General features: G+C 32.1%; 1 protein-coding gene across 1 annotated transcript in view; it reads left to right on the forward strand.

Annotated features, from left to right (window-relative positions):
* Ace (Acetylcholine esterase) overlaps positions 1–13,308 on the forward strand; it is an 89,041-nt gene that overhangs the window by 54,455 nt on the left and 21,278 nt on the right. The window contains exon 8 of the mRNA XM_017613991.1: positions 2,207–2,370. Coding sequence (XP_017469480.1) covers positions 2,207–2,370 — 164 coding nt within the window. The remainder of the gene's footprint in view (positions 1–2,206; positions 2,371–13,308) is intronic.

Here is a 13,308-nt window from a genome sequence, read left to right on the forward strand (position 1 = left end):
AGCATTGCATTTACGGACTCAAGTAAAGAAACTAGCTGCATATATACTGGTACGGCAGAATTAGAAGGGATGCAGCAAAGAGCTAAATAAACATAACTCCTTCCAGCCTGTACACGTATACATTTAAATTCGGTATATTCAATGATAGGAAGACTAACTTCCTCGGATGGTATCGATGAATGCACCGCAAAAAGAACACCACCGCCGATTCTGCCCACGCGGTCACTCCTGTATATTTGATATTCATTTGGAAGAATTTCGGAATTAAAAATATGAGGTTTGAGCCATGTTTCGGTCAAGGAAATAATATTATAATTGCAGTCAAAACCTTTTAAATATAAGTCAGTTAATTTGGTATTCAAACCTCTAACGTTTTGATAGTAAATACTTAAATTAGACTTGCGAGTTAGTTTTTTGAATCCGAATTAAGATTAGAAATTTTAGCTACGTTATTATTACTTTTATTAGGTTTATACTCAAANTCTAATTATTGTTTTAATTCTTTAACCTAGATTCAAGAGTTTATGGTGGAGCCTGTATTTTCCCGTATATACAAATGTATATTTCCCACTGCATTTCGAAACTTGTAATTTTGTCAACGCCTACGTTTTGGCTTTCCTTTTCTACCGTGGCCGCCTGAGAGAGAATACACCATGTGAGCTTATCGGAGCTCGAATTACTGTCCGGTATAGTTTGTATGCTCCCGCGCACGTTGTAGAAACTAATCGACTTAGGTACTTGCCCATTTTCCATTTGCTGACGCGCCATTTGTATTAGCAATGTAACTTTTCTAAATATTAATCGAAATAGAATAACATGAAGGAATCGAAAATAGGTCACCAAAGTCAAATAAAAATTTGTCTAAGTAAATAAACGACTAAAATGATTTTAGGGGATTAAACGATAAATATAAAAAAAAATAGCTAAAACTGGTCAAGATATCACTTAACTTAATTAGTTGACCACAAGGGTATTTCTCCCTTGATAGCCAATTCCTCAGATAGCGAACAATATCATGCTACGTCTGAAGAAATCTTGTTTTAATTTTTTCGTAAATATTTGTCTTTTTCTCCTAAATACATACATTAATTTCATAAAATCACCCAGCGCGGAATTGAAAAAAGCAAACAAATAATTTTGGCCGCATGAAAAGTTAAAATACCCCTATGTGGGAGGGAGGAAAAACTACATACATACACTGCCGGAACAAAATATTGGCACAGCAAATTCTCCACAATATATGCAACACTTTTCATTCTAATATTTTTTCGCTAATTTCGTATTAAAATATGGTTCATTCTACAACAAAAAACATAAAAATATAATTTCTAATCTTTGTGCAAAGCTTGCGAAAATTCAGCAAATTTTCATGAAAATTTTCAACTTAGAATTTTTTAGAATTTTTTTGAGTATGCAGATTTGTAGCCCAATCAATTTTATAATAATGAAATGCAAGTTTTAAGTAGCTAGGAATTACCGCTTTTACATATGTATATGGAAAAAATGCAAAAGACCTTCAACAAAAAAATTCTCAAAAATCAACGCGATTTTTGACTAACTCCAAACTTGCATTTATTTTACTAGAATTTAATGGGCTGCAAAACTGCATACTCAAATACTCTAAAAAATCTGATTAAAAAGTTGAAAATTTTGATGAAAATTTGCTGAATTTTCGCGAGTTTTGCACAAAGTTTAGGAATTAAATTTTTATGTTTTTTGTTGTTAAATGAAGCATATTTTTATACAAAATTGGCGGAAAAATATTAGAATAAAAATTGATGCATATATTGTGAAAAATTTGCTGTGCCAATACTGTGTTCCGGCAGTGTAGTTTATAAATGTGAATACAGTTTGGTTCATACATATCTGTGTTCGTATGGAAAAGTAGCTTATGTCGAAAGGCCGGCTTTAGTATAATGCGGCATTCCCTTTATTTTTTAAACGACAAGGAATTTTTTGATCAGACTTAAAAAGAATATTGACTTGCTAGTATCGGAACTATTTCTTGCACGTTTATTTGCTAAAAATTGTTTAACGGCTTAGCGCCCGTAAGTCATTCGCAATCGTATGCTGCGAATGCCGATTTATACTAAAGCCAGCCTTTCGACATAAGCTACTTTTCCATACGAACACAGANATTTTTAAGTATGTTCGAAATATAATATTTCATTATTTACATTGCATTTTCAATTGTTCTCATTTATAGTAATCCTGCTGCAGATGGTGAAAAATGGCCAAATTTTACAAAGAAAGATCCCGTCTATTATGTTTTTTCAACTGATGAAAAAGAAGAAAAACTGCAACGTGGGCCACTGGAAGGACGTTGCGCATTCTGGAATGAATATTTGCGTGAAGTCAGAAAATGGGGAAGTAAGTAAAATTATTTGTATACATATTTGTATAAACAATTGTTGAGATTTGAGCTTATCCTTCGGTAGAAAAATATTTTGCTGGCTTCTTAGTTTGATATGCTTGTGTGTAATTTAATAATTTACCAGTGGATTATGCTCTTTCATTTAACGATGTATTAATGTAGATATTTTTAAATGGCCAGACAAATTAAGTACATATATGCAAATACATATTTATGTATGCTCGAATTCTAACGTACGCGGAACGAAATACGAACAAATTTTAAGAGGAAAACCAAATCCATTTACTTACAATAAAATGCAGCTGCAAAGCGGCGATTGGCTTGGACAAAGTGGCTCGCTATGCAAATGTGCATCTCTAAAAATTCGCCTATGGTTTGTGCGCTCAACAACGTAAAGAAAAGGTATATACATAAGTAGAAAATGCCTGTATTGCGTGGCATTGATTTCAGTCAGAGAGGCTTCACATTTGTACAGAAATACAAAACGAATACTTAAAGATGGGGAACCGTGTTTCAAGGTGTTAGTAGTTGGTTGCTGTTAATCAGAATAAGTTGAAGAAAAAACGTTTTTTTTTACATTTATCACTCTTTACGCTTACATATGTACATGCATACATACAAAGGTATATAAATATCTTCGTACTCCGAACATATGTAAGATATCTTACAAAGATCAAAGGCAATCATCGGTCATTAATAATACTTCTTACCCACCACCGTAGTTTCGGTGACAAATAAACACTGAATATTGAAAAGAGTGCACACATTATAGAAATTAGAAAAAAAAACATACTATTAATAAATGAACAGACATTGTGACGCAGCGTTAACATAGCCAATGGCCACATAATAGTTTTCGTACCAAAATTTGCATTTCTAATGAGGAGAAGTAACATAAATAGAAGGCGTTAAAATCTCCAATTATACATACAAAAGTGAAAAAAATTAAAACGCAATTTCTACAATCTTTCTATGAATATCGATTAGTTTCTAACTCAGATCGCTAAAAAATATGTACCTACATTAGGCAGGGTCGCGTAAAGATTTTATAATAACTTTTAAATTTTGAAAGCTTAGATCTTTCAAGAGGTTTTTGGCGTCATTAAAATCTCAGCCATTTTTCTCTTATAACTTGTTTTTTACGCAAAGTGATAGGTGTCGTTAAGAAGCAACTCTGTATATAAAAAAAAACTATAAAATCTAATAGCTCATTACCACCGAGCCTTAACTGCAGTTTACGCCTATTGGAAAAAGGATACTACAACTGTATTATTAAGCATAAGCAAACGAAAGTAAAAAATTAATAGTAAGATATAAACCTTATCGATCGATCCATGTAAAAAATATTGGACCTGAGCTCTTGACTGCAGTTAAGCTTTTTGCGGAAATGGGATATTAATTGCCACCCCACTAAGTTTTATTTTAGTTTTCATTAATCTGAGAATTCTAAGAATTTAGTAGATGAAAAATTTATTTCTTGATATGTTAATAGATTTAATCCAACAATAACCACCAGTTTCACCAATCTATTTTAAAAATTTCAGACAGTTAAAAATTTTAAATGACAAATTTTCGGAACAAATTGTGTCGTTTTAAATTTTAACAGGCTGATAGACATAAAATTGATTGGTGCAACCGGGCATTAGAGATGAAAAATACTATTTCAGTGATAAACCACTTCTTCAAATTTAGTCATAAAAGTTAGGGGAAAAACTTGCTCAGGGTGGAAGTTTTTATTATGCTAGAATAACTTAATTAAGTAAAATATTAGATGAAAAAATAGGTCATAAACTTTATTATTTCAACGTTCGCTGATCTATGATTTGAGCACCAAGTGTCTTTGTCATACCTAAACAAAGAGGAATACGATATTGACGGTGAAAAAACACTCATCGTAGGCAATAAATTTAAAATTTGTTCGATTTGCATATTAGGTATGAGATTCGTATAATAGAAACAATTAAATGCAGCAAATTAGCGGCATCAACCACAAAATGTTAATTGTGGCATACTTATCCACGCACATCTTCATATACATACATTAACATACGTATGCATATTCGTAAATCTTTCCTATCAAATAGATCTTGAGTGACTCATTGCAGCAGTTAATCGGACATCGAAGATTTCAACTACATTGCTCGGAGGCATTCGAGAAAGTTCACATAAGAAAAACGAGTACAATCGATCAATCTTCACATAACCTTTATACATAACTATATATGCATATAAGAAGAATGAATTTGGAATCAAGCACGTGCACTAAGTGATGACTAATACTTTCTGCATGTGTTTTACACAAGTCAATATTTTCGATGAAGCAGCAATATTTACACTCTGTTACAAAATCAAAACAAAATGCAACTTGGCTGGCTTAAGTCATGTCCGTCCGTTTGTACGCAAAATAGTCCCTCAGTTTTCCAGTTATCCTGAAATTTGGTAATGTAATAAACATTTGTCGAAACCGACAACAATACATACATATGTATGTATGGAACCAATGCAACTGTTCAGAAATGTGATTTAGCATTATAGCTCCTCTGACTATAGCGGCTGTTCCCTGATCATGAATAGGCAGTTTACAGCGAAGATCGAGTCACTCTAACCTTTAGCTGCCATAGAAGTGATTGGTTTGGAACCATTTTTTGTGTGGTATCTTCTTCATTTAGACATACAAGGCTAACTGAGAAAATCGCCAAGATCGGAGCTCTATGCTATATACGTCATGGCACTGATTATTCAGATATGAGTTTTGTGGTATAACTCATCCATTGAGGTAGTCAAGTTTTTAGATAAATTTAGATAACTCTGCGTTTCCAAAACTGCCAATAATTTCGTTAATGCGAAAATTTACTCAATTTGATAGCTTTATAAATTTCCATGTCTATCCACAAATTTCGATAATTCTTTACACTCTGGTAACCCGAAAAATCGATAAACAATAATAACTAGAGAAATTCCTGTAAATCTAGAAGTTTTGATATCCCAATATACTTTTATATTTTCAAAAAATTCCATAAACAAAACCGACAAATTTAGATAAATCGATAATTAAAAAGAACTCGATACATCACGACAACTCCATAAGTTGCGTTAACTCGATAAACTTCGATTACTTTACAAATATTTGTCACTCGATAAACACTGATTATTCAATAAATATCATATAAAATTAAATTTCACTATATTGATTTTTCAAACAAATAAGTAACTACTCAATTCGGTTAAGAGCTATAGGAGGAAATGGCTTCGAAAGAAAGTAAAACTATTTATAAACTATTTTAAAATCTACTTAATTTTCCATAGTTGCTAAAGAATGGTAATTAGGTTAACTCTGAATGAAAATATTAAAAAAAAAAAATATGCATTATAAAGATGGAGACAATATGCGGTTGAGGTAAACGAAAATAAAATATTAGGGGTATTCTCGAAATCTTGCAAAGCCGTTGCACGCGGCACGGATTGCATAACTTGCAAACACACATGAACAAAATACATGGAAACAACATTTCCTAGCCCCGCAAAATATGCAACGTCGAAACCTATGTATATATTTTGCAAAAGAGCATAGCAAGATAAATGCGACCCTGTGCTAGTTTTTTTGTTGTTGGAATCGCTACATATTTCTCTCATTCCGCTCACTTAATTTTTTGCTGTATCTTGTTATTGTATTTGATACAGAAATGCGCTGCTTGATACCCATGCATGCTACCATTTTGCAATGGGAGGCTCTCGTACTCTTGCAAATTTGGAATAGGATTTTTGCATTTCATACAATCTGTGCTACGTGCAAGACATCGAGAATAACCCTAGAGTATATGTTTCAGATTTCCTCCGTTGTTTTTTTTTTAATATTTACAGCGTATTTAGTAAAAGGCATTATTTATTTAAAAATTAGAAATATTCTGCTGTATTAGATTTTGAATTAAAAAAAAAATATATATATATATTTCTTATTTGACTTGGGCAGAGACGACAAAATTTCTCCATTGCCTCCCTCCTTTGCGACGGTACTGCAGTTGTTCATACTGAGTGAAAACAAGTACTTCTGCGCTCGGTCCCATAGAGATCTGCTTTTCATTTACTTGCCTAACACCTTTCGGAAAGAATAATCCGGTTAGTCACTTAACCTGATCTGCAACCGTGACTTAATTTTTACTGTCTTTTTTTTTATTTTTTTTACTTATTGTCTAAATGAAAACCGCAAATATACAACGATTTGTGCTAATAGTGCGATTCACGTTTTTTAATTAGTATATGGTCACTCTAGAAGCAAGAAAGCATTAAAATTTATATCATCCATTTGCATGATTTATTAGTCTATGAAGGAAAATAAAAACTTTATATTTTCGCATGAATCGTGGATATTTCCAAGAATTAGTCGTTATGTGAGTTTGTTGGAAGAAAAAATTCAAAGTTAGAAAAAATAGTTGACCATATTTCTTCTTAATTTGAGGATGTATTAAAAACAATTGTGTGACGTGCAATAATGTTTATTGAATAATATCAACAGTGTTGCCATTTTAGCCGTTTTCCGGCTAGATTTAGCCGGTTGCGATAGCCGGAGAAATTTCGAATTAGCCGGAAGCCCATTTTTTAGCCGTTTTGTAAGCAAATATCCGTTTTTAGCCGATTTTGCTATTTACCTTGTTTTCCTAAAATTCAAGTTAATATGTTTTCATTTTTGACTAAGCGATCCAAAATCTGTTAGAAATGGCTACTAGCCTTATTTTTTGTTTTAATTTTTTAATTTTTTTCATTTAAAAAACGAATATATTTTTTCTAAAGAAGGCCGTAACGGGGATTTTTTCATAGAATGTTTGTTATGAATGGACAAAATTTAAGTGTGAAGTTTTATTCGCAAGCTTAGAAAATAACAAATTGTTTCACAGTTTGCTCGACACGCGTTTTCTATTGGATATAGTGCCAAGAATAAATTTTACAGGTATTGTCTTCCCAGATTGTGCATATTCAATTCTGCCTTAATTACAAATAGTCATGACTATCGATAGTGGGCGCTATTTTTTTTAAACTATCGATTCTTTATCGATAGTCGCATATTTCGAAAAAGATAAAATATCTAATTGGGGCATATTCATAGTCAAAATTAAGTTGGTACTTAAATTTGTTTGTAACTTTATTGACAGATAACCCATCCAAAATTATGTCAAAAAGCTACAACTAACTTCAAGTACCAACTTTATTTTTACTAGGAATATAGTTTTTAAAAGACTATAAGGACCTACCTTAATAATGGAAGTATAATATAAAAAACTAAATATATTTACATATTCTGCTTTCTAAAGCCAGTTGTTTCTATTTAAGAAGCATATCATGTTAACATTTTTAAGTTAACAGCATGTTAACAAGTTAAATTAAGTTTTAAAGCTGCTATACGTACAGCTACTTATGACGTCGGGCCAACTTAGTTGTCATATATTCTTTTATATAAAAGTCTTGACGCTTTATAAAATGCACATTCACAATTTTTGTGTCTTAAATTTGAAAACTATCGATAGCGAAATACTCGATAGTTTTGAGCGATAGTTTGCCACCACTACTTTATACAATTCTTTCTCTTTAAAGATATTCAATATGCTAATTCAGTTTGTAAATTATTTGCTCGCCACTTTTTATCCAAAATCCGTCCAGCCGAAGTAACAAAAATTTTCACTTGCTCGCAGACTTTCACATTTATAATTACAATCTACATACCATTGCCTTAGTAGGATTAAAATACATAATATAAAATTGTATATCATGAAATTTAGCCAACTAATTAATATCACATTAAAGACCTGATTCAAAAAGGAGAAAGAGTTCAGATATTATAAATTTTTATGAACCTGTACGTACAACGGTCATAGCATTCAAGTCTTACGTAAATGCCTAAGGCATATTAGGTGTAAAAAAAACAAATACGTACGCATAAATTTGCATACATACATTTTCATAGCCGCAACAAGTTACAACCGAATGCCGCAGTTGTAAGCAAAAGGATAAAATAAAAAGAAAAGAAGTCTGACAAGAAAGGCAGTTAATGTAAATCGATATCAACGATTTAGTACGTATGTATATCCGCTCCACCCGCGGTCGCGCTCCAACTTTTATAACAAATTTTACGATCAGAATTATTAATGATAACCCAGTAGTGGCCTGAGTAGAAGAATCAACCAAAAGCTGGTGAAATAAAAACAAAATTTAGCATCAAATTAAACCAGTGAAATTTGCATAAATTTAACAGTGACTATACTACTTTTTGTTTAAATAAATTTATTTCAACACGTTTTATAACATCTTTAGTGGACCTCGAAATAGGGGAGGTTCTGTATTCGTTTGTGCGTTTGAATAATAAGTTTAGCCACAACTTTCACATTTGATTATCTGAACTTACTTTTTTCCATATATCCACATGATGATTACTGTAAACGAAGCAAAGATTTCGAAAAGTTCCTCAAACCTGCTACCTGGATTATATATCATCATTTGTATGAAATTCAAATAGACTTACGTATATTCATATGGCAGTGTATTTGTCTAAGAACGGTGTGACATCTATCAAGTCGGACTATGAATTAAAGATCTTAAGATTTTGCAACTGTTTGCGATTGGCAAAGGAAGCAACTACATAAGTCCGACTGGGGCCTCGCGAACGAGCAGACAGTTGGGCGCTTTAGTATAGCCAACCGCTGCACAGTGGTCGGTCTTGTATGGAGTCAGCGGCAAAATTTTTACTTTGACTTTTTTTATTTTTGGCCTATGGAATAGATCACTGTGCGCTAAGACAAAGCGACAATTTACTCAAAACTATCCAGCAAGAAAAGCCAAACCCAAAACGCCGTTCGTGGCTATTGCTTTGTTAAGAGAATTCGGAAAAATGTGGCAAGAATATTTTTGCAACAACACAACATAAAGTAACTACGGTATGTGATAGTCCAGGCTTTCACAAAGTGGGTGCCGCGAGCTTATGCCGGGGGTGCCGCTAGTGGCTAGAGTATACTTGTGGTGCGGGCAAATTCTTTAAACTTTCCATACACAACGCAAGCGGTTTGATCAAAATTTAGTATGGCGGCTAGAAAATCAAAAAATTTTGATTTTTATTAAAATTACCTTCAGCGGCTCGTCAAACCCCATACACAACACAAATGGCTTGCAGCAAAAGGGATATTTCGCTTGGTGTGTCAAACCGCTTGTGTGGTGTAGTTCCTCAGTATGTTTTGTCAACAAAAAATTGAATCAGAAAAATAGCTGAAAACGTACCCTTTTCACAACCAGTTTCGGTACTTTTGTAGACCTAATCCGCGTTTCGCCCACTTTTCTTCCCGTTTTTGAGCTAATTTTCGGATTTTTTTCTGGCTGCGCTGTTCTCGTAACAAGCGTCACTAGATTTAAAACCCGTATTGGATGACGCTGCGAAGATAACAAAGGCCTGCAAAATTAAAATACATCTTTGGTTTTTTCTAACATGTCGATAGATTTTTATTGGTGACATGCATACTTCAGAATTTCTAGATTTTTCATGAAACCCGCATAAATAATGTTAATCAGAAAAACGTATGTAACTTCGAAGTTAATGCTAGAAAATTTATGACAACCTGTTTCACCAGCAATTGAAATGGAAATTATTTTTTTATTATATGTCAATTTCCATATGAATTTAAAAAAATTAAAAACATTTTTCACCTAAACTGCTTTCGTGAAATTGGCTGTAAAAGTAATTTCTTAGCGTTAACGCGCATTACCAGCATTAACTTTAGAATGGTATAGAAAAAAATATTTTCCCAAAATTGTCTCTGAGAATGTCTACAGCTGGATAGCAACCCTGTTTTCATGTGACCCGGTAAGTAAACCTACTGAGACGACAAATTAAGCTTTTGAAAACCTTCTGGACATCAGTGAAGACAGCACTTTGAATATTAAATACTACGAAGGGAGCCAAGAGAGTTCTGGATGCAAGTGTATGCAGAAAACACTGCTGTTGGCAAGATTGCATTCAAAATACTAGTGACTTTTACTTTTACATTTCTATGTGAAACTGCATTTTCAAAAAATGTCTACATAAATAAGTAATTTTTAAGCAAAAAACAAAACCGATTTCAATTCCAATATAAAAGTTTAAGATTATCGTTAATCTCTTCATGATCCGGTTATCAGATTTAAACTAAATTAGAATGGGACCACCTGTGAGGTAACACCTTACCTTTAAAAAAAGAATTATACTAATCGGTTAACGTGGTCCAAAGTTATGCGGTAACATACATAAAAAAAAATAATAATAATAAAATATCCCGACGAATTGATAAACTTCTGCGTTTTTGTGAAGTCGGTTAAAAATAAATACACCAACAAGCTTCCAATAAATTTAAATAAATAATGAATTCATCAAAACAATTTTTGTCCTCATATTAAAGCTAAGGGACCATAAGGTTTGCATTGTGTTTTCTTGTTTTCGTAAACAATTGAAGAGTAGGGGTGCCGCGAAATTTTTGTAGCACAACAAGGGTGCGCGGTGAAAAAAGTTTGGGAACCCCTGATGTACACAGCTATGTTACAAGACATACATACATCTTTTCGCCTTTAAGAAGAAGCCAAATGGAAACAATAAAAATAGTAAAGTAAAATCAAGCCATGATTTTGCATTAATTAAAAAGTTTATTCGCAAAGTTCACCAAGCTAAACTGAGCCAACCATTCGTTAAATAAAACACTGCCTAAGAGAGAGAGAGTTGACTTACATCGAAATGATTGTAGCTAACTATGGTGTGATTTCGTAAAACTTATCAACTTATCGGATATCATTTTCTTAATCCACTTGAAATTAGAGTAACATTATTATGTAGATATTAATAATGCATATGCATGAGTTTTGCTTTCTTCAATTTCTTCATAGTGCATGCCCGAATTTATGTTAAACTAAATCTTCACAGTTACAGTTAAGCGCGATTCGCATAAAATTTCTTACTTTCAGCTACCGTTTCCGCGGTTCATTAGTCAAAGCTCCATATACATAATTTGGTAGCAAAATTAATGAGGGTCTCAAAAACTACACACCACTCATTTGTTTCAAAACTCTCTTAACTAAAAAAAAAGCGAGATATTTCAGGAGACGCTTTTGAAGTTTTTAATTGGCTCCCTAAATGTAGAAAAAAAGAGATACATATACGCTGAAACTACACAAGACTTTAGCATGAAATTTTTACACCACCTTTTGTATTTTTTTTTATAGTAAATACATTGTTTTTTCTTTTTTTATTTTGGATTATGTAGGATTTTTCTCTCCTGTGATTCGTTCACAGATTTTTATTGGGGATGAAGGTGTGTTTCGGGCGAAAAAATGAATTTATGCCTAACAATTCTTTATAAATTTTAAAATTTCAGATAAATGAAATCTTAGCAAAAGTGTAAAATGCTATTATTATTGTTATTATTAAAACACATCACTGGGATGAAAGAAATAAATAAATCCTTTAATTTCTTCTAATATTATCACACAATATTTTATTTGAATAAAATCTGAGTTGTTTGATGTCCGAATTGCTTCATAAACAAGTAATTTTTAGGCAAAAAACAAAACCGACTTCAGTTCCCATATAAAAATTTAAGATTATCGTTAATTTCTTCACGATCCAGTTATCTAAACAAAATTAGTATGGGACCACCCTTGAGGTACCACCTCTCCGGTGAAAAAAGAATTATCGAAATCGGTTAACGTAGTTCAAAGTTATGCGGTAACATACATTTAAAAAAAAATATTCCGACGAACTGATAACCTTCTCCTTTTTGTGAAGTCGGTTGAAAAGAAACACGATTTCCAGGTAGCGATTCATTTTCAATAGTGTCTTGCTGTCAGCTGCATTTATGTAGATAAAAGACAGATATTATTAAAAATGCAAATTAATTGTTCAAACGAACAATGCTAGAAATAACGCGTGTACTGATTTGTGAATATAAAAACGTGCAAATTATTTTTTTTAGAAGCAATGTACGAATATGTATGTACATATGTACCTACATAAAATGATGTGAAAAATAATAGGGACACGATATTTTGGCCACTTTTGCTCATTTTTATTTTATTTATTTAATGTTTATAATTTGTTTTTCTATATTATCTATCAAAAACCATATATGCCTAAAATCATAATTTAGCCATTAAAATTGGACTTCTATTTTTCCGATAAAATATAACCGATTTTTTTTTTTTATTTAATAAGAATGCAGCTTCATGTAATCGAAAAAATAAAATTCACAAAGTAACCAAAATCTAAATTTAACGAATAAAACTCCCAATTCAGCAATGAACCAAAAATAAAAATCCTGAAAACAGAACATTGATTTAGGACCTTGATGAAAAATATTTTTTTTCGGAGGCATAAAATAATTGTAAAAAGACTATAGATACCAAAGAGTAACCAAAAAAATACTAATTTGGAAAACTAAACTTTGTGTTTGCAAAGCAAAAACTTTTTTTCGAAAAGTGACTGACTTTTCAAACTTTCCTCGTATTAATTGAACAAGTAGTGGGTGTTAAATGTTGCATACATATCGCTGTAAATTAAATTGAAAAAAAAAAATTAAATAAATAATAAAAGGAAAAGGAAAAGGTTACCAGCAAAAATTCTGGATTATAGCACATTGTATCTACTACACAGGCAAATGATAAACGACCATCGATGGCGGTGAAATTGATAAGAATCGTGTGCAGCCTCTAATTAAAAAATGTACCTGTATTTACGAGCCGTATAATCATTAATTAAAAATGAGACAAACCATTTAAAACGCAGGCATTTTTTCATTTGCTTTTTATTTTCCTAGAAGTACAAATATTTACGTACATATGGATATTTCCATAGGTTCCCTGCAGGGAAAGCTACTAGTTGTGAACAAGAATTCTACCAGTTTGCGTTTCAGCTCAACTAGTTCATGTTCTATCCT

The sequence above is a fragment of the Rhagoletis zephyria genome, unplaced genomic scaffold, assembly GCF_001687245.7.
Source record: "Rhagoletis zephyria isolate East Lansing unplaced genomic scaffold, Rhagoletis_zephyria_1.1 Rzeph_scaffold_00749, whole genome shotgun sequence".
Taxonomy (NCBI): Eukaryota; Metazoa; Arthropoda; class Insecta; order Diptera; family Tephritidae; genus Rhagoletis; species Rhagoletis zephyria.